We start from the raw sequence: 22,744 nt of genomic DNA, 5'->3' as shown, positions 1-22,744 counted from the left end.
TATATATATATGTATAACTGAATCACTTTGGTGTATACTTGAAACTAACACAACATTGTAAGTTAACTATACTTCAATTTAAAAAAAAAATTAAAAAAAGAACGTAAACCCACTTTTGAAATGTGAATAGCCATTACCCAGCTATCACTTTTGAGTGATGGAAATTTCTTTTTGGAAAATCATCTTCATTTATAAAATGCATTGAATATTCTCCTTTTTCTGGTCAAAAGGAATCTTTCAGTAAACTTCTTGTTGTCTATTAGAACAATATATTTTATTCATGACACGTGAAGCCTACATAATTGATTTTTAGCATTTTTCTGGAGTTGCTCAATGCTAATTTAACTGGAAGCTAAAAATGTTTAAATCTTTGCTGACTTCCTAAGGAGGCTTCTTAAGGAGACTGTTCGATTTACGGGCCTTTCCTTCCTCTGTCTGGCCCTGGATTTTTGGCACAAGTTAAAGCTTAAAATAGGTGTTCGCCTGTGGTCAGACCTTGCTGCTGTTAATACCTATTAAGTGCCGAATGTTAACTTTTATTCAGTAATTTGCATATCTGTAGCACTGAGCTCTTTGCAAAGCATTCTTCCCAGTATTATTTCAATTTAATGCTAAGAACCACATGAAGTAAGTATTATTCACCCCATCTTACAGATGAGAAAGCTGAGGCCAAGAACGAATTTCACATAGGCTATGAGTTGAATTAAGATTTAACTGCAGGTCTTCTGATGCCAGGCTTGCTCTTTATGTTACTCCATAGATGCCCTGCTTCCCATTTTGGTCAGTTATAAGGTGGAATTGAATATAAAATGAATATAAAATGAGATCTTTATGTGCCATTTCAGATGGCTGAGTCGTTTGCATATTAAAAGCAAAACATGCTTTGTACATATGAGACTTCTTTGACGTTTACGTAATTTCTTACTGAAAGTGTCACATCTCTCTGCTCTGCTTTGCTTCTCTGTAGTCCACTATTTGGGTCCCAACTCATTGAATTAAGGCAGGTTTTGAAAGGAACTCACTCTTATGTGGCTTAATTTACCATTTTCCTGGATAACCACAGCCAGGGCAAAGCCTTTGGGAATAGGAAGCAGAATTCAGGAAATGTCGGGGCGGAAGGTGGGGAACAAGACATCTAGAACATTGTAAATTGCTGAGGAGAGACATGGGCGGGGGCGGGGGTGGGTGGTTAGCTACTTGGAAGGAAGCTCCCTGAATTTGGGAGATGGAACACTAGCAAATGAGAGGAATAAAGAAAACACTCAACTTTGTGGAAATCCAGTTTTGACTCCAGTGCAGGGCTATTTTCAGATTGCTTTCATCCATCACCTGGAGCATAAAGACAGCATGATCATGAGCTAGCTTTGTACATAGGGGAGATAACATATAGAAGTTTAAGCAAATCTGCCAGAATTCCCGATAATCTGAGAGCTTGCCTCAGCCTGGGTGCTCGTGAAGCCTCCTTTCTATGACCTTAAGACTTTCTTTTCCTTTCTTTCTCTTTGAAGTGTATGTTAAAAAGCAATTTCATGAGAACAAACTCCAGCAGACATTCCAAAGCAAGCTCTACCTTTATAAATCCAATGAAGGTTTATGAGCTGTAAAGTTTGCACTACTTAAAAAAAAAAAAAAAAAAAAGGAATCGAGACATTGCAATTTCGGAAGTCTGATCCTAAAACCACTCCGACAGAAAGGAGGGTGAGGCCCTCATGCTAAAAGAAAGCAAGCATCATTTTTAACTCCTGAAAACTGCTGGAGGGCCAATGCCAGCTCACAGCACCGAGTCACCTGACAGAACCTTGCTTTTCTTGCTCTGAAAGTGACTGGAATCTGGTGCCTCTGCAGAGGCTTCCCAGGTGTCTCCAAGGAGACCAACTCGGGCTAATGTGTGGAAGAGAAAGTTTCTAAGGTACCATTTTATTTATTTATTTTAACATCTTTATTGGAGTATAATTGCTTTACAATGGTGTACCGTTTTAAATGATACACTTCCCATTAGGACATACTGCCAACTCTGTCCTCAAAAGCGATAGGAAAGTTGCGAGTCCTGGGACTGGAATCTCCTTCCACGTAAATGTGGGTTGAAAGCTTCACGGGCAGTTGACTGTGACTCCATGTGACCCCCCCCCCCACCTCCCAATTTAACACAGTCTCTTCCTTTCTTTTACCTCTTAAAACTCGCGGTAATTTTTAATCACTTCTCTGTCTTTGTTGCTTCTCTTCAGCTCTAGATCGTAAACTGCTGACAGGCACAGACACCGGACGCTGTGCTTCCAGGTTTATATTCAGGGCCTGAAATAACACTCAGCTGTAGTAGCTGCTCTGTCCACATTTCCCAAACGCTGAATAAAGTAATGAAGTGCGGTTACTCAGATTCTTTTAAAAAGTTATGCTTATGGTATGTTGAGTGCTTTGAAATGGTTTTTATAGGCAAAAGTGGTCAACTGTCGTCAATTTCATAAGGTTCAACTTGTAAATTATTGTGATTTTGTAGGACATTTCTAGTTATAAGTCTTGAAAGGCATAAACGTGTCCATCATCTTGCTACTTCTTTATTTAAGGAGCTATCTTAGCGTTTGCAAAGGGGTAGCCACCCACAGCCTAAGCGTCCAATCGGAAGAACTGGCTCATGAATCACCACGCATCCCTGCACTGGAAGGCTTGGTGACCACCCAAAATTGTGCGGCTTAAGAGTATACGTTGATAAGACACATTTTACTGCATGAAGTTAAGAAAGGAAGTCTATTACCTAACAATGTGTGTGATTTCCCAGGCCCCGCCACTCAGAACAAAACGAAGTCCCAAAGGATATTTACCAATGGATTAACAGTGGTTAGTTTCTGGATGGTGGGATTACTCATGATTCAGATGAATGTACATTAGTTGTGTAGTAAGGAAAAATCCTTTGCAGGTATTACATTCTAGAACCTGTTAAAATTATAGATAGATATATGTTTAATAGTTAAATGACAGAAAAATAGAGAAGAGGGAGAGTAGAACTATAATTCTACGTGTTGAGATCTACACGTCAGACCCTACAAATCACACGCAACTAGTATTTAGTTCTGTTACATCCCAGAGTTCCTAATCTTAAGATTGAAGTCTAGAGTAGTGAATATGAAGTTCTATAATTTAAAATAAGATAGACTTTCTTTATTTTAAACTAAAAGTGTTGAGAAAAATCCAGCGAAACATCCCTGGTGTCCCACTATGGGGCTTTTGGGCAAACAACAGGAGGGAGATTCCCTATAGGGGTAGCCAACACCTCTTTCTTTGAACTTAAGTGCTCTAAGAGAATTATATAAAAATCTTATCTTTAATCGCTCCCTAGATATTTGTTTTCTAAAAACTATTTTAGAGTTATAACTTTATTGTTGTCCAGGTATAGAGAGAACCTCAAAAAGCAGAGATGATCAGATTATGTGGATCCATCCATAACAATGTCACGGGCAGACACTCGACCAGCACCACCAGGGCCTCCTTTGCTCCCAGCTAAGAACCCACAGGAACTTGTAAACCCAAGATCTCCTCTTGGCAAACGTATACACTCTTAACGCTCCATCCATTTACCAAATTGTGTCTAATTCCATTAAAATCCAAAGAAGAGCTTTAAAAATCTATGGGCGGTATATAAAATAGATAACCAACAAGGACCTACAGTGTAGCACTGGGAACTATACTCTGTATTTTGTAATAACCTATAAGGGAAAAGAATCTGAAAAAGAATACATATATATGTATGCATATATAACTGAATCACTGTGCTGTACACCTGAAACTAACACGATATTGTAAATCAACTACACTTCAATAAAATAATCTGTGAGTGGGAGCAGCAGCCGTTTCTATTCTGAGGGCTGGTTGCAAACGGGGCCAAGAAAGGGGTAGGGGCCCTCACCTCTCCCAGCCCGCCAAGGGCCCTCTTCTTCCCGGACCCTCAAAGGTAAGATGTGATGTGTGGGCCCCATTCCTTGCCTGTGTCTTGTTTGAAATGGTCCCCAAATGTGAAACTTCTGAAATGCAAAATTATGGTTCACAGTGAGCATTTAGGAAGAGCTGTTCCTTCTTTTGTTCAAACTCTCCAGTCTTCCTTGAAGGTACAGGAAACGGTGTAGGAATCTGGTCAGAATCACTCAGAATTTCTTTGCATCTGGGGCAATTCTGTACCGTTTGGGAATCACTTCAGTGAAGACAGGATGGGGGGGTGTATCCCCGTCACCCCGACGAGGGCGCCAGCATTACCAGTGAGCGTTCCCGGTCCCTATTGCACTGTTCTGGTTTCTTCTGTGGAGCCCCACATTTCAGTGGGGTGCTCAGGCGAGGTGCTCCAGCTCATCACATAAACAAGAATATTTTCTGTGGCTCTGCCTTACGCTGTAGCTGTGGTTAATGCCGGGAGTGTTTACATAAAGCCCGATGCACGGGTACCTTTTCAGCAGCAGTTGGGAGGCCGCAGTTAGCCAAAGCCTCAGCAAAGTTCTGTAAATCTTTTTGAGTCAGCACAAAGACAAACCAAGACTTTATTTTTCTCTCTTTCCGTTAATGCATCCAAATTAAACCATTAAGCAGGGATGAAGGTGAAGTGCTGTAAGTTTTGCACAGATAGGAAGGGGCCACGTTTAGCCCTGAGACGTGGGCACCAGACTTGTATCGCCTTGCATCCCAAATGCTTCCCGGCTGTTTCCTCCACTTTGAACTACAACCCAGGAAGAGACGTTCTGGCCTGTGTCATGCAGATGCCCCCATAGGACGGTGGCCCCGAATCTCTTAAGGTCACTAAGAAACAAGGGGATCTCTTGGCTGTTGTCATGCCGGCTCTGTGCACCAGGATGTGATGGCGTTGAGACCATCCGTGGACTAAATCACTGACTAAATCACCTGCTCCGTGTTCATCACATTTGTTCATTTACGATACCCCCTTTTCATTGTTTCTGTATAGCGTTTGGCCCCAGGCATGGTTTAAGAACTCAGGATTGAAAAACTAGAACTCTGACTCCTTCCCCTCCCAAGGGGAGTGAGGAGGACATGTGAGGCAGAGGAATCAGGACACAGGGGACCAAGTGGGTGTGTCCATCTCATTCCCCGAGACTTCACGGGCAGTGACGGTCCACGCGGCCCCTGCCCAGCAGCCTGGGCCTCTGCTTCTGTTTCTGTCTGTGACCTCGTGCTCTGACAACTTGCGTTTGTCACCCTGCACCCCTGAACCAGAACTCAGCATCCTCTGCATTGTAGACTTTGCATTTTACTTCCAAGTCCTCCTCTCCCTTTCTGTCCAATGGAAACACTGATGTTTGTCTCAAAGCCCAAGGCCTGGGGGGATCCTGTTCCCTTTCCTAACCATCTGTGTTAGAGCCCCGCTCCGTCCCGAGGGAGGTCACCTCTCAGGGGCTGCTTTAGGGACCGAGCCTCTGAGGGAAGGTAGGGCATTGTGAATAAGGAGGGGCTTCTGAATGTCTGACTCCCCCAGACTAAATATAATACATTAATCCACGTCTAAGTTCTTCAGGGGAATTGGTCGCTTGCCCTTGTCAGAAACATTTTATTCCCCTAAATTGTAGTTTTTATATCTACAATTAGACCTAAAGCAGAGAGAAGACACCATAAAGTGAAAGAAGCCTGTCTGCTAGAGTTACCAGCACCCAGGAAGGCTTCTGTCTGCGACATACAGCGTCCGTCTGGACTCCTGGAAAAGCACAGCGAGAGGGGAATTCTGTCGTGTGTCCAAGAAAGCTTTACCCTTCACGTCAGGTGCCAGTAAATACTTCACATTTGAAAATACTCTATACAGAGCGACTTTTTAAGTCTGGTATTTGCTGCATCTTTAAAAGCATATTGATGGCTTTTCAACTGCTTCAAATTTCAAGCTCAGGGATTCTGCTCTGTGCCAGAGATTAGTCAGATATTCTTGTATGTGCCTGTAATGTTCACAGTATTTATCAGTAAAAAGCATGATTCTGGAGAAAAGGCTTGGCTGTCCCAGAACTGTTACATCAGCCTCTCTCCATGGCCTGGGGGGAGCGAGGGGACCACCCCCTCCCACCGTCTGCGGCCTGGAAACTCCCCCATAAGTCTCCCCGTCTGACCAAATTCAGGATTCTGTTTGGAGAGAAAAGTCCCCCCCAGATGCTTTTTGGGGCCAAGAACCCAAGCTTCAAAGAGTCTCGGTCCAAAAAAGTAAAGAAGAGAAAAGAAAATCCTGACTTCTGAGAGGGTTGAAGGTGAATCCGATAACAATACTGGGAAACGTGACCCGGTCCTGGAAGCCAACGGAGGATGCTCAGATGAGACGTCCAGGAAGTGTGTGGCCTGCCTTCTCCACTGTGTGTGACCCGGGGACGGATGCAGGCCTGCGGTCCCTGTGCCCGAGGCTGCACAGCGAACTCAGCAATGACATTTTTATTTGTTCTTCCTCAGAAGCAGGGTGTGGGTGAGGGCTTTGCTGTCAGACTGCACAGGGACTTGGTCGTTTCCAATAAAACCTCAGGAAAAACAAGGCACACACCTCTGGCGATGGGAATTTGTAGTTAGTGTAAAGGAAGCCACAGCCCGGGTGAGGAACCGCAATGCCATGATAGATGCCCGAAGGAGCACCAAAGTGACACCCTCATCCCAGGAGACAGGGCCTCCTCCACCGAAATACTGGCCCAAGTGCTAGGGATAATGGCCAGTGAGAAAACCAAATCGGTTTTCTTCCTCCTTCTCTCAAAAGAATGTAACTACATTTTTCTTGGAGAAAAGATGGCTGTTTGTTAAGACATCTTGTGGGCCAACCTTGAGTTTCATCGTTGCTGCCCTCCCTTTGTGTATGTGTGTGTGTGTGTGTGTGTGTGTGTGTGTGTGTGTGTGCGTCCTCTGCGTGAGGACGCTGCTCTTTCAGCTTCTGCAGAAATGACGGTCCCCGACGTGCGATTCACGTTCTCGTGTGTATTTTTAAGGGACAACCTCATAAACCGCAGTCTGAATACTTTTATAAGCTTGTGAAGCTCTTTCTGAAGGACTTAGTTTAAATGAAATTAGTTATGGGTTTAACCTAAATACGCATCTATGCCCTTCCCCTAAGATAATTTTAGGAGGGTTTTGGCAAATATACACTAAACGGAAAAACATATAATGCAACATGGATTAACTGAAACAAAGCACAAGATATAATGATGCTCCAAATTAAAAAGAGAAAAGATGCTAAAGTTTATTCCTGGACCTTGTAGTGTGTGCATGTGTCTGAGTGTGTGAGTGAGTGTGTAGGGACGAGGGATGGAGAGGGGAAATCGGCTGTGGTATCCTGCACAGTTGATGCTCTCAGCTCCTAGGTGCAGCCTTGTTCATGTAAAGCACTGGTTGAGAAGCTGGTTGGGGGCCTAATATCAGTAGCGGCTACCAGTATATACCACCTAGTTTGTGCCGGACACTGTGCAGATGCTCTGAATACACGTCCTCGTTGTATTTGTGTGAAGACGGCTTCAATCCTCATTTCAGAGATGCCTCAACTAAGCTGCAGACCTGGAGCTGGCCATTGTGACATCACACATCATGACATCATAGTGGGGTTGTCATGGGTCAGGGCCAAAGTTAATTTTGCTGCAAAAGCTGAGTTCTTGCCATCTGTCCTGCTGAAATTTGGGGTGCTTCATTTTTGGTTTTCAGAGAAAACTGACACCCTGAAATAGAGGAAAATTAGCACCAGTGGTGTCATCTAGTCGAAGTATGTGAAATCACAAGCTAGCTTAAGAAAGGATCAAAGTTGTGTATCATCGACTCTGAAATGTAAAATTTTATATTTGAGGCCTAGAAAATAAGAACACGTGCGTTACACATTAGCTTATGAAGAAGTGGTGACATAACACCCTCATCAGGGACAGCCTCTGACTTGGTCTCCTGGTAAAATCAGGCCCCCATCTAAGGGGCCATTTGTGAGCTGTCAGACACTGTGCCCACCTGTATCCCCAAAGCTGAGCACCGCCCTAGGTGGACTGCAGACTGCCGATTTTAACACTTTCTGGTGATTTCCCAGTTATTCAGTGATTTTCCTATAGGTCTTTACCTCATTAAATTTCTATATCCAACCATATCATGAAGATCATATAAGAATGAGCAGGATGGCATCTCAGTTAGCTCATTTCTTTTTATAAAAAATCTAATTTTAGTGTCACATACTATTCCACTGTGTATAAACAGTGTATATAAACATTTTCTAATTATTGTGTATTTAGTCCATTTCTAGCACTCAGGATGGGTAGTTGCCAGGGATTTTCAGACCCCAACTATTCCTATAATTTTTCCTATAACTGATGAGGACTATGTGTCCCCAAAAGACAGTGGACCATGGAGGGGTGGTTCCCTTCTTCCCTGCCCATCACTCTCCACACACCCATCCCACCCCACACACGTCCAAACACAAACACAAATATATGCATGCTTAGGCAAACATAAATACACACACAAACTCTTGGACTGGGGGTGGAAAGGTATTGAAGGCAGGAGGGCAGGGGAAGGTGGGGATGATGATGGTGATGGTGATGGTGATGGTGATGGTGATGATGATGGTGATGATAGTGATGGTGATAATGATGATGGTGATGGTGATGATGATGATGGTGTTAGTGATAATGGTGATGATGGTGATGGTGATGATGATGGTGATGGTGATGGTGGTGATGATGGTGGTGATGATGATGATGATATTGATGATGATGATGATGATGTTGGGAGCAAAAGAAAGAGGCATCCTTGGCAGAGAAGGTGCAGTTGCCCACTTTCTGGTTTGTATGGACTTTGTGTTTCTGAACCGGGGCTAATACACTGGGGAAAGAACAAAACATACTTTTATCTCCTTTAAGGCTGCTTTGGTTTCCATGGGAGACATACGCATAGAACCTTACAAGTTGAGTTTCACTATTCAGTTCAGTTAACTAACCTACGTGTGAAAGTTTCTCTGAGATTCTGGAAAATAGATTTATTCTGTGTGTGTGTGTTTCTCTCTTCCAGTATGTCCGTAGCTATTATAGTGGGAAGTTGGTGGGAGAAGCATCACTGACTGCCAATCAGATCTAATCTTCAACCAGAGATGTTATAGCCAATAATTATGTTTAGAAATCCATTATTTGATGAGGGGGTTAATTATTTAGGATTTACATTTCATTTTAGAGTAATTTGAAAGTAAGTTTTCAAAGTCTTTTAGGATGTTGTTGCATCCTCCACTCATAGAAGAGAGTGTTGCATAGTTGTGAACAGGCTTGAAGATTTGTGGAGAGGCTTGTCCTAGTCTCTACAAAGAGTGAATACTGGTCATGGGTATTTTTCAGACTGACTAGTCAACTCAGATAATAGCACAAAATATGCATTATGCTCATTTAAGACCTCCTAGCGTTCAGATATATGGATATTAAAGGGTTCATGAAGATCAAAGAAACAATTTAATATTTGTTCTCACCTATTGGGAAGACAAATATGTAAATTAAAAAACTGAAAAGCTAAAATGATAGAAATCAATTAATAATGTAAACATTCATCAGTTCTATTCAGGGAAATACATGATTAATTTTTGAAATTTAATTATGAAATTTTTAATGAAAAGGGCAAATGTGTTTACTGCAGATATGCCACATTTGAGATTATTAGCCCTAATATATAAAGTGTTCTAACAAATCAATAGGACAAAGACAAACGTCTAACAGACAAATGGGCAATGAACATGAACAGACAATTCAGAAAAGAAAATACTAAAATTGCATACAAACCTAAGAACATTTATTTAATTTCATTCTTAATTATGAAAATATAAGTTCAAATAAAATGTCTTATAAAAGATAAAAAGATTCATAAAATTGAATTCAATCAAGTATATGTACTTGAATAAAATTTGAGGGTAAAAATTTTTATAGTATTAATCAAAATTTTGCATGTGATGTATCACAATACAATAGTTCTACTTTGAGGAATTTATCTTAAAGTAATAACTAAATAAGTGTTCAAAGATATATGTAAAAGGTGTTCAAAATATTGCTATATGTAATAGCAAAAATGTAGATATAATTTGTATAGCACCGGCAATTGATAAGGAACTTGCATTTTATTAAATTATGTAATACTCTATGTGCATTAAAATGATTAGAGGTCCATATTTATTGGCACAGAAAGAGTTACATTATATATTATGACGTGATTAAAGCCATTTCATCTGGATACTGATGATCAGAGCCGGGGACGATGGACATTACAAAACAAGAGTATTAGGTAGAGGCGAAAATGATGCTTTAAAAAATATACCTGTATAGGTCTTTTAATATAAAAAGTATTAATTAAGGGATGGTAAAGATTTTTTTCCTTATCCTTATCTTTTACAGTTACTTTTAACTCACTAATGATAAATATCACCTGGGAATTAGGACTCAGAGAATTTTGCAGATCTCACCATTTCACCCAAAATGCTGAAATTGCTCCTTGTCTGGGAAAACTGCATTGCTTGGATACACATCACCCGTTAGAGCAGCCATTCCTGGGGTTTGATGGAGTTCAGGTGCAATTCAACACAAGAGCATCTTAACATTTGCAAAGTAAAATATCACTACTAGTCAATTGAGAAGAATCTCTTTTCCTCTTAGAATTTCACATTCTGTCCAACATTCAATGTGTGGTAAAATCTTGACTCTTTGATTGGGTAGGAAAATCTTTTCCTTTAAACAGTTAAAAATAATGTCAATGAAGCTTCTACCAGAAAGCTCCTAAGTGGTAACATTTTCTGGTATTTGACTGTTTCATCACCAATTTCTGTGCCAGGTCCCATGTTCAGCTGCCTGGAAGCCCCTATGATATATGAAAATGCTGCCACTTTTATAGGAATATGCTGGCAAAAATCTGCCACTCCCATGTATTATTAGTCCTTTTCCGCTAATTATTTTGGAAAAAGCAGAGGTGCCGGTCCAAGTTCAACTGACTGTCAATGTCTGGGACACACTTGGTGTAAACCTGTTCAATTAGGAGAAAAATCTGTGCCTCATTTGACCACCAGTTTTCCAACTGCATTATGAAACTTGTAGTTGTATTTTTGTATTAGAAATTGAGCAATAAGTTGATTTTAAAATTATTGATAAAAGTAATCAATGAAGAAACATAACAAAGTGAGTAACCAATTTACAATATCAAGATAGAGATTTTTGCATGTTCACTAATGTTTATGAAAAAATGAAATTACAAACTGAATGGGAGCTGTGGAAAACCCCTTGGTGTTATAAAGACCCCAGAGTAATTTGTCTAAAAAAATACAGATGACCAGAGCCGGGCTGGGAGAACAGAGTTGGCTGGTTTCAAGTAACAGTCAAAGCCCTGTGGTTTTAAACCGTGACTACAGAAAAATTAGATGAAATAAAAAATAATCAGCCCTACTCTATCATGTACCAGGTACATATCTACGTGTATTTGTACAGACTGAGCTGCTGCTGGGCGTACTGAGTGTTTCACAAAATTACCGCGGTAGAAGCTCGCGGGTTCCAGAGGAGGGGTTTGATGACACAGCACGTCTGCTCTAGGCACTTCGTGCTTCTTAAGTTAATAACCAGACGCACAAAACTTTGTGGAGCTAAAAATGAAATATTTTGAATCTATATTATAACCAGATCGGGGCAAGAGACAAATGATAGGAAGGAGGAAAAGGAAGAAGGAAGGAGAGACAAGGACAGGACCCCCATGCAGGACAGGGCAGTGAGGGAGGGAGTTAAAGCGCTGGGTCTGCAGTCCCGAATCCCCCACCCCTCAGCTTATCACCCGAAAGAGGGATAATAATAGTACTGACCTCATGGATTAAATTAGCTGATACGTATAAGTGGGCACCTGGTAAGGGGGTGAGTGTAACCCGGTTTGTTTAATTGAATTATAGTTGATTTACAATGTTGTGTTAGTTTCAGGTGCACAGCAAAGTGATTCGGTTATACATACATATATATATGTATGCATTCTTTTTCAGATTCTTTGCCATTATAGGTTATTACAAGATATTGAATATAGTTCCCTGTGCTATACAGCAGAACATTGCTGATTATCTATTCTATATATAGTAGTGCGTATATGTCAATCCCAATCTCCCAATTTATCCCTTGCCTGCCCCTCTTCCCCCCTGGTAACCATAAGTTTGTTTTCTGTGTCTTTGGATCTATTTGTTGTGTAAATAAATTCATTTGTATCATTTTTTTCAATTCCACATATAAGTGGTACATTGTATTTGTCTTTTCTTTCTGATTTACTTCACTTAGTATGATAATCTCTAGGTCCATCCATGTTGCTGCAAATGGCATTATTTTGTTTTTTTTATGGCCGAGTAATATTACATTGTATATATATATACACATATATATTACATCTATATTACATTATATCTACCTGTCTGTCTGTCTACCTCACATGTTCTTTATCCATTCACCTGTGGATGGACACTTAGGTTCCTTCCTTGTCTTGGCTTACATGTTTCTATTGCTATGTTAATTTGGGGGAGAATGTCCATTCTCTTAATTTAAAATATGGTTTTAAAAAGCTGGAATTTCTTAAAAATATTTTAATTCCCACCTAAAATTTTGATGCTCAAGGTGTTGTTAAAATCTTATTTTTCTTGTTCATATGTGGTGCTCTTCGAGATACAAATGTCAGACTTGAAACTAGACTTAGCACTGGAGGAAACAACACAGATTTTCCTCTCTTGTAACAGGAGTGGCAGGAAGGTGGGGACACCAAGAACTGCTGGGAACAGACCCTGGGATGCCATCAGCAGCCCCCTCTCCTCTTTCCTGGCTTCCCTCTGCTCAGGACCCCTTTTTTCCTCTTACACAGCGTTCTCCCTGTGGCCATCATATTGGGAACATTGTCAGGGCTGGGCTTACATGACCTTGATTCTCCGACAGGTGAGGAAAAGAGCTTCTTACCTGCCTGGAGAAGGTTCCACTTTGGCCTGACCTAGCCCATCACATGCACATATGGTCACCTGTGACCAGGAGACAGGTGCTGTGAGGATGTCCAGATCCCCTGCCCCCAAGGCCAGGGTGGGAGGTAGGATGCCTTGGGGCCCGCAGAAGCAGCTTATTGGCCGGGGCAAAGTAGTTCCCAAAGAAAGGAGGTCTCCAAAGCTGCTTTCTGTTGTGGAGAGACAGGAACTTGGAAGCTGCTGAGGCCAGCAGGAGCATGGGATGGAAGAGGGAGGAGAGGGAGGATGGACGCACAGAGCCTGGTTCACCTTGTAAAGGAGTAGCTGTCAATGGATTCGATTCGTTCCAGGAGTAGATGCCGTACTTCTGGGCACGGCACTTCCCACTTGGAGTGTTGGTGCTGAAGGATGTTAAGGGATATTTTGTTACCTGAGACACACATGGATGAGACACTGGAACTTGCCCTGCAGACTGAGTGACATTTAGCCCAGGGTTTGTTTCCAGCTTTTGGACTCGGTTACCCTCCCTCTGCTCCAGCTGTCAGCTCTGTCATTGAGATGCCAGTGCTATCAAGGGAAATTCTTCTTTAATTTAATTATTTTAGATTTAAATTTATTTTATATTGGAGTATAGTTGATTTACAATGTTGTGTTAGTCTCAAGTGTACAGCAAAGTGATTCAGTTATACATATACATATATCCATTCTTTTTCAGAGTCTTTTCCCCTATAGGTTATTACAGAATACTGAGTAGAGTTCCTGGTGCTCTACAGTAGGACCTTGTTGATTATCTATTGTATATATAGTAGTGTGTATATGTTAATCCCAAACTTCTAATTTATCCCTCCCCTCCCCTTCCCCCTTTGGTAACTAATTTTTAAAAGTGAAGAATGCAATGCATTATTTCTAACTACTTCATCTAACATTGGAAAGGAACAACCCCTCTAGTGAATTATATCCATTTCTCTGTGCTATACATTTCCCTTCTTTTCATTGTTGCTGTCCTTTGCTTTCACCTGCAGACTGTAACATGTTCTAGACTTCTTATTATAAATCTCATTTAAAAAGTGTTGAATCAAGGAAGTCTGCCAGCAACTTTGTTTTCTCTGCTTTTCTCTCTGTGTTGGACTGCTCTGGCATGGGAGAATCATATTACTTTACCATGTAAAACATGGTGAATGGCTGTAAAAGAATTCCCCAGCAACTGAATAATGGGCTGTCAAAAATATCCTTGGTGCCAAAGGATCTGGATATGTCTGTTCCATTTATTGTGTTTCTCCTTTCCCCATGACTAAGTGCTCACAAAAGACACAAAAACCCAAACCTCTAGAGTATGTGGTATTCGAGGACAGAAACCATATTTTAATATATTCAGTCTCATACCTAATGTATTAAGATGTTTAGTAGAGGATCGCCAGCAAACGATGATGAGCACCTATGGCATGTAAGATGCTCAAATTACTAATTAAATTGACTTCTAGTGACAGGAAGGAAGTTGTGTTCCCCCATCTCCACCGTGCTTGCTTGAATGGGTTAATAATATTTATTTTAAGGAGTCCTGGAAGTCTTGACCCCAAAACTTTTACCTTGTTCTGCCCTTTTGGAATAAGTTTATTTTTCTCAGAAATATGAAAATGGAACCTATTTCTTAATTAAAGTTCCGTGTTTTAAGAGCCTGAATGTGCAGTCTAGCAAAATCATTTATTTTTATTTTACCTTGATAATAAATGGAGTCTATTTTAAAAATCAATTTTAGAATGCGCTGAGAAGATCTGGGGAAAAAATGGAAATGTGGAAAAAGTTAAAAGGTGCTTTGTTTCTCAATGAAAGCAAGAGAAGTCAAGAGAAGTAGCATCTAAATGCCTCCCTACCCCAACCCTCCCCACTGGGCCCGAGCACAGACTGTCTGCTTCTCACTTGGCGTGAGGCTCTTAATCTCTCCCACCTCTGACTTTGGGCCAGACTGTTGCCAGCGGTCCCGGAGTTCAGTGTGGTTTCTGATTCAGGTTATATATTCTTGGGCAGTGTCTTAATTGCTAGTATTCAGGGGCAGGATAACTGTCGTTTAAGAATTCCTGAGATGGGGATTCTCCATTGTTTTGCATGTGACTCACAGGACAGACGACATTCATATGGGGCCCACTCCCCTGGTTCAGGGGCCATCAGAAATTCCTGGGCTGCTTAACTAAAATTCCAGGTCTTTTCCTCCTACTTAGCAAAGCCTATTGGAATTCAACTGGGCAAGAGTAACTTCGTCCGAGGAGATAAACCTGATCTGCTTTAAATTTATGTGTGTACGCATGTGTGTGTACTTCTGATCCCAAATTTAGTCCTGCATTATTTATAGCAATTATTTAAAACGCTCCATCATAACCGAGTAGTATGAACCCAAGTCCCTTAGTGAAATCACCACATTCATGCTCCCTTGGGACTAGCTTAGTCCTCAGAGAGGGCCCAGGAAACTACTTGGTATAATCTCCTGTCTTTCCAGAAAGTCTGTCTAATGCCTAGGAGGCACTGATAGTCCGCCCGCGAATAAAGCACTGGAGGCAGAGTTCTCAAGAAAGAAACATAAGTGCCATCCTGGCTTACTGTGACTTGAGGAACAGAAGCAGGGTGGCTTTTAACTGCCTCTGGAGACCCAGTGCTGAATTCACCACTTCCTGTTTGCAAGACTAAACTGTACAGAAAGGTAGTGATTATCTGCTGTGATTATTAACGCAACTGGTACATAACACAGCTCATGGATTTAGGGCTGGGGGGGTGGGGTGGGCGGGCAGTGGTGTCTACTTGAACAGTTACTGAAATCAAGATATTGTTGCCACTGACTGAGCATCGGGAAAATGTCAAAGTGTGGGTTAGCAGAACCCTTACCTCTCACGAATGCAGGCTTCTTATTGACATGGTCTTTGATAAAAATGAGCACTTTTCTTTACATTAAGTACTCAGAAAATAGTTATGCTTATAATGGAGGGAAGAATTATTTCATGAAAAAATTGTAGAAAATCATTTTTATACCTAGCTATTCTTCTGTGGACTTGGATACACTATTCGTCAAATTGCGTCACTGGAAACAGCGTTTTCACACTCAGGAGACTTCCAATTAAAATGTTCAGCTTAAAAAATACATGTAAATCCTGTGCTTCAGCATTGAGGAGGTAAAGCCATGGTGTCTAGTGGACTGGAATGTCAAAGTGCCCTCTAGCTTTCCAAATGCCACGTGAAGTTAAAAGTTGAATTTTGGAGAGTGCAGCTTACAATGTGCTACTATTTCATTATTTTTAACAGGAGAGTATTACACATTTTTCTGCTTGGGACACATGTAGACTTTTAGAGAATGATTTATTGGTCTGCTCTGTTACTGGGGGCTGGGGTGGTGGTGGTATGCACTCACCTGGGCTGGTCTCTGAAAGGCCATTTGGGGAGGCAGGGGGGGATGCCTTTGAGGAAAGACAGTCATTCTGCTTAGATGTACAAGCAAATCTCTACCAGGCTGTGCAAAATCAGGGCAAAACTGAATCCTTGTTGTGCATTTAATAACATCTCTTCCTTCTGTTACAGGCTCAACCTGGGAAAAGACATTCCGACAGATCGGCTTTGAAAGGTAAGCAGGGCTTGGTGACTCATGGCCTATTTTATTCCAAGCAGTTCATTGACTATAAATTGGTGGTCTTGCCACCATTACTTCAGTGACTGTGCCCTTGAGTAAGTCATCGTTTTTGAGCCTCAATTTCCTTGTAAAGTAGACCTTTGCTTTATGACATTTTTGCCTGCACACAGAGTGAAAATGTAGATTGAATGGAGCAATTTATGTGAAAATGCTTCTTCAACTGTGAAATAGTGTGAAAGGTAAATTGTAGAATTAGAGCATCACAGAAAAGAGAGTAAACTCTTTCTGATGTCATGTGTTATATTTAGTTCTACAGGTTTAGTACAGAGAAATTTATATTTATATCTTTGCAATAATTAAAATTGTCCAATCTTACTAGCTCAAAGTGGAAGGCTGAGATCGTGTCACTCTTTGCTAAAAGCATTTCTACACCAGAAGAGAAAAAGCATACTCATTATAACATCAGAAAATGTGGAGGTACGGTCAATATAGGCCTAATGGCAGCATAAAGGGCATTTAGCATCTCATAGTGAACTTGCAATGTCGATACAGCTATTGAAAGAGAGAAAAGTGATTTTTTTTTTTTTTTACTCTAAAGGTAGCTTTTGACTAGTTCTTTTCATCGTATTGAAAATGTGTTTTTATGTCTATTGATCAAGCTGACAGAGCGCTTAGAGCATATAAAAGGGATAATAAAATACCTTAGAATGCATCATTTCTCCAGTAGCGAGTGAGTACAGCTAGCTCATCACCAGGCTGACTGTGATAGCATTTCTGGTACCATTTTTAATTGACTCAAAGGTTTATTTATTTCTCTCCGTACACTTACATCCTGTCAGCACTGTCACTGTTGATCTCCCAGTGAGTTCCCACAGGTAGTCCTTGAGGTTATTGGAGGAGGTTGGCTTGGGATGGGCAGATCTCATGGATCAACTTAAAAGCTGGAATATCATGTGCGGCCTCACCGTGTGTGAAACCTTTCCCCAAAGCATCTTTCTCTTGATTCTTCTTTTGTGTTCCGAAAAATGTCAACGATAACCAAAGAGGAGAGAAGAGCAAATTGAACATGAGTTATCTGTTGCCCAGCTTCAAGGACACTTTGCCATACTTGCTTTGTCCATGTTTAGGGGGGAGGGGGCTAAAATATTGTAAAGAAAATCTCAGGTATCATGTCAGTTCATCCCTTAAGTCAGTATACGTCTCTGAAAAAATGGATGTTTTCTTTCAGAATCATGATGCCGCAGTGGTACCAAATACAAATACCAGTAAGTCCTTAGCACCATTTAATACCCAGTCAATGTTTACATTTCCTGATCATCTCAAAAATGTCATCTTACAGATACTGGTTTGAATCAGCATGCTTCTAAAGCCCACACATTCCATTTTAATTTTTTGGTTTTAAAAAGTTAAAAAAAATTTTTTTGACTGAGTTATAATTAACATACAATATATTAGTTTCAGGTGTACAACATAATGATTTGATATTTTTATACATCACGAAATGGTCACCACCATAAGGCCAGTTACCGTGGTCACCACACATTCTGTTCTGTTGTCACATCTCAAGCCTCTGTGTTGGGATCATGTCCCCCGATTCCCTCCCATCTTCGTTGGGTTTCTCTTCACTTTCCTGGCTTCCGAGGAAACCAGCTCAGCTGTCTTGTAGAACCGCTGTCTTGTCTGGATGTGTCTGTTTGTGGCATTGTTTACCTTGTCATTCTACCCTCTGTTTCATGTAAACTCAAATCACTCCCTTTCTGCCATTGGGGGCAACTTCGTGTTGACTTCTTGTCCTTTGATGCAGGCCACCTGGTCCTTTATCGTTTCCGTCCTTCTAGCATAGCTGGAGTTATCAAGCCCACCCAGCATTCTGGACCTGGAGTCGGCCATTTATCCCAAGGGTGGACACGGAGGCGGCTCCCAGCCTTTGGCTCTTACCAGAATACCTTGAAATGAATAACCTTGTGCACACTTGTATTTTTGCCAGATATCCGAGGGATAGGTTGCCAAGTACAATCAAAGAATAAGTTTTTATGGAATTTTGCTAAACATTGCCAAATTTCTCTCCTTAAAATTTCGGCAGTTTGCACCCCCCGCCAGCAGTGGATGAGAGCAGTTGTTTCCCCAGAGCCTCGCCAACAGAACATGCTGTCAAACTTGAGATTTTTTTGCCAATCTGTTAGGTGAGAAATGGTATCTCAGTGTCCTTTTTTTTTTTTGCGGTACGCGGGCCTCTCACTGTTGTGGCCTCTCCCGTTGCGGAGCACAGGCTCCGGACGCACAGGCCCAGCAGCCACGGCCCACGGGCCCAGCCGCTCCGCGGCATGTGGGATCCTCCCGGACCGGGGCACGAACCCGCGTCCCCTGCATTGGCAGGTGGACCCTCAACCACTGCGCCACCAGGGAAGCCCTCATTGTCCTTTTAATCTGCATTTATCCTGAGTCATTTTTCTGTAGAGCAAAGTGCAGGCTGAGATTCTTTGCTGTCTCCTGAGTGAAGCACTCAGGGCAAGAGCTTCTTCCAAGATGGTTAAGGATTCATCGATCTGCAGAATTTGGCAATTGGAACATATTCTTCCTAGTTTGCATGATCTTAACCTTTTGCTTACTTGAATAACGATTTAATGAAAACAACTGCCGTTCACCAATCATTTCCAGTCCATACAACAATCCCACAGACGAGGGATTGGCAAACTTTTACTCTGCAGGGTCGATAGGCCACATTTCAGGTTCTTCTGTTGTAGCAGAAGGCAGCCACAGACAATGAGCATGGCTGTGTTCCGATAAAACTTTATTTACAAAAACAGGAAACTGGCCGGATTGGCTACTAGCCGTCCTTTGTGACCCACACTGTAGACTGTGGGCCCCATCTGACAGGGAAGGAAACCGGAAGAAAATCAAGTAGCTACCCAGAGAGTCATAGCCACGTGGGCGTATTGACCTGCATTTAAGCGAAGGTCTGCCTGGCTTTCTACACCCAACCACACTGAATGCTTGAATTATAGCCTTCTTTGGCTTTGTGTTGTTTTATTTTTCTTATCCCTGTAGCTCTGGGGACGTAATCTTTAGTCTCAAGTCTTATCGGCTGTTCTCACTTAATGAACATTTTGAAGAAAACCAGACAGTAAAATTTCCATATTATAGTGCCTCTCTAAAATGGGTATGCTTCCAAATAGATGTACAAATAAAAATATTATTAAGGATATGCTGTAGTTTTGAACTGCAGTCCTAGTTTAGAGATCATCCCTGGTTTTAGATGTTATCTTAAAATGTCATCCTGTGTTTTCCCATGTTGTCCAGTGTTGCCTCATTAAAGGGCAGGGGAACCGTCTCTGCATTGCATCGAGTGTCTTAAAATACAGAGCAGATATTGATCTATGGGGTTGTTGTGCATTTACAGTTGCAAAGACCGTGTCAAGCCGTGCCGTTAAATATGGCCTTGCTTGATTTCTTCTCAAGTTTATCCTCATCTTTCTCTTAAAGGGAATTCCAATTATATCCTAAATGAAGCTATCTGCTTCTTTAGAGCCATTGTAAGAGACATTGATCCTTTCAGCACTATGTCCTTTGAAGTTTGCCCATCAGTCTGTTGGCTAGCTGAATATTTTAAAGTGGTCACATGTAAAAACAAAGTGACTGAGTCAGCTAAACCTCAAAGCTTTCTCCAAGAAGAAGAAAGCAAAGGTGTCCTCTGCTGTACATTTTGTAATCCAAGGGAAGATCTAGGGATTGAGCCTGCCTGTAACACGATGAGACAGTGTGCAGCCCTTTCCTTCCCAGAAACCATGCCATTATATACACTGTCTCAGAATAAATACACATTGTCACAGTTTATATGGCTGAATTCATGATCATGTGTTATGTTCACCTTGCAAACAATTGCTCTCTGTGGGCGATATCAGGAGTTTATTTTTCGATTTCATCAGAGGAGTGCTTGTGACATAGGAAGGATATAGGCTCCTGTAATTTTGGTTAGGGTTAGGGCTCGGGTTAGGGTATAAGATATAGGTTCCTACAACTTTGGTGCCACTCCCAAGACCCCTTTCCACTCCTGGTCGTAGATATTCCTATCTGCATAACAAAAGGAGACTCAGTTGTTTTGTTTTTGTTCTCATTATGGAGAAGAATATCTGTGCCTAACATTTTTTATTTCATTCAGAAAGCTCACCTTTCCCTACAGATTTTCTAAACTTTTGATTATAAATATTTCCAAAGCATAAGTCACTCACTCATCGAGGTAATGGTGATGCAGGTAGGCCTGGCCCTGTCCCTGCACTGATACTCTGCAAGTTCTAAGCAAGTGTATCAGCCAGGGAGTGTCCCAGGTTCCCTGTGGCTTCTTACAACAAATGCTTCTTTCTCGTTTGTGCAAAATCTGATGAGGAGGCAGACAACTTCGTGGGGAGGTTGCCTGTGCAAGGTGTGTCACTGTTTGGCTTCAGTCTGTGACACCTCTGTCTTGACATGATGTTTCTGAGTTTGCTTAAGCATGGAAGCAGAATTTGGGGAATTGCGCACTGGATTTTAAGTGTTTCCACCTGGAAGTTGCATCTGTCACCACAAGTCACAGTTCATGGCCCAGAGCAAGTCACTGTGCTGATTTAGGGGCCAGGAGCATATCCCTCTGCTGTGTGTGCAGGAGGGGACAGGAAGTGGAGCCACCAGAAAGCGCTAGTGTCCTCACAGGAAGCTGTGAGCGAGGTCTGCACGGGGTCTTCTCTTTCTTAAGCTACACTTTTCACTGGAGAAAAAATATTTCAGCGAGTTAGTGGGCTTGTGCACAGTAACCCGCCAACAGAAATAAGGTTCCTGCTCTCAGGGAAATCTTATCGATGCCTCTTTCAAAGTAACCATCTTCTACTGCTTTCTCACCCCTATTTACTTAAAAAGCAAGGTAGTTATTCTTAATAAATCTCTATAATCAGCACAGCACCTCAGATTACATTAGTATTCACCCTATTGTACATGATTTTATTTGATGCTCTGCTTGGATTGTGGAATGAAACATCTTGCCCCTTCAAAGACTATTTTAAAATATAGATCTCAAAAATAAATTAAATAAATAAAATAAAATAAAATATAGATCTCCCTGAAGGCAGCCTGCTCTTATGAAACACAATTATCCCTAGGATTTTTTTCCCTGGTGTAGAGATGGTTCAAGAGGCGTGGCTGTGTCTTGGTGGTGCACAGAGGGCAGCCTCCCACTGCCTGTCTGTTGTTGGCTCCCCTACCCCACTGTCTATTCCATGGGGAGCTCCCCGCCTCCATCAAGTTTTAGACATCATTGCTTTTGTGAAACCTGGCCTGATGGCTTCCTCTCACCTCTTCTTGTAACACTTTTCACGTGCCTCCTTGATGGTACTGGGTAAATTATTACTGTAGCTGTCCCCCTGTGTTTCTCCCACTCTGGGGCAGGAAGGATGGGTCTGTCTTGATATGCCTGACACATACTGACTGATCAGATGTTTGGTGAAGAGTTGAGAGTCCTTGATGGGGAAGCACGTGGGCAGAAGGCAGGAAACCAGGGCCCCAGCATCTTCTTATCAGTACATCGCAGCTTGTAGGAGGACGGGGCATCCTGCAGGTCGAGCTGGCTCAGGCCTCAGAGCAGAGGGGCTTTGAGTGTGTGTCCCTGTGAACAGTTACTTAATTCCCTGACCTTCCGAGTCTCTATCCTCTGACTGCTGAGTCTCCTGCCCTGAGTTGGACACCGTGATGGGATCCCAGTACTAGGGTCAAGGGCTCCATGCAATCAGGGCCGTATCCGTCTTGTTCACTGAGGCATCTTGCACCTGACCCACCCAGGTGAGCAAAGTGAAAGATCGGATAAAGGGAGACACACTTGAGGACCTGATTCTGTGGCAGCAGAAGCAGGGAGGCTTAGCAGGTGTCTCTGCACCTGTTTCGTTGGTTTTCCCCCTTTTGTGTCTGTGGTCCCTTCAGGACACAGCAGCTACCGGTACTCTACCTCCACCTCCTCCCGGACCTTCCCCACCGGCTCAGCCACCGCCCTCAGGCTCCCTCCCTGCCTCCTGTCACCTCCTGTAACGAAGCCACCAGGTGTGTTCATGATCTTGTGTGTCTTATATGTCTTATTCTAGACCCTTGCTTCTGAGGGCAGGATGTGTGTCTTACTATTTTATAATCTCTAGTGCCAGCCCAGGGATTGTCAAATAATAGGCATTCAATAAATGTGTGATAAACAAATGGCCTTTTAAATAAATATTAGT

At 42.0% G+C, this 22,744-nt stretch overlaps 1 protein-coding gene across 3 annotated transcripts in view; it reads left to right on the top strand.

The window, feature by feature from the left end:
- The window catches only part of PIEZO2 (piezo type mechanosensitive ion channel component 2), a 335,172-nt gene that overhangs the window by 143,706 nt on the left and 168,722 nt on the right, over positions 1–22,744 (top strand). For all 3 annotated transcript variants that reach the window (XM_060170424.1, XM_060170423.1, XM_060170422.1), the window contains exon 4: positions 16,466–16,508. In XM_060170424.1, coding sequence (XP_060026407.1) covers positions 16,466–16,508 — 43 coding nt within the window. The remainder of the gene's footprint in view (positions 1–16,465; positions 16,509–22,744) is intronic.

Source organism: Lagenorhynchus albirostris, chromosome 14, assembly GCF_949774975.1.
Source record: "Lagenorhynchus albirostris chromosome 14, mLagAlb1.1, whole genome shotgun sequence".
NCBI lineage: Eukaryota > Metazoa > Chordata > Mammalia > Artiodactyla > Delphinidae > Lagenorhynchus > Lagenorhynchus albirostris.
The sequence above is the reverse complement of the archived record's forward strand: the minus strand, read 5'-3'. Positions and strand labels throughout refer to the sequence as shown.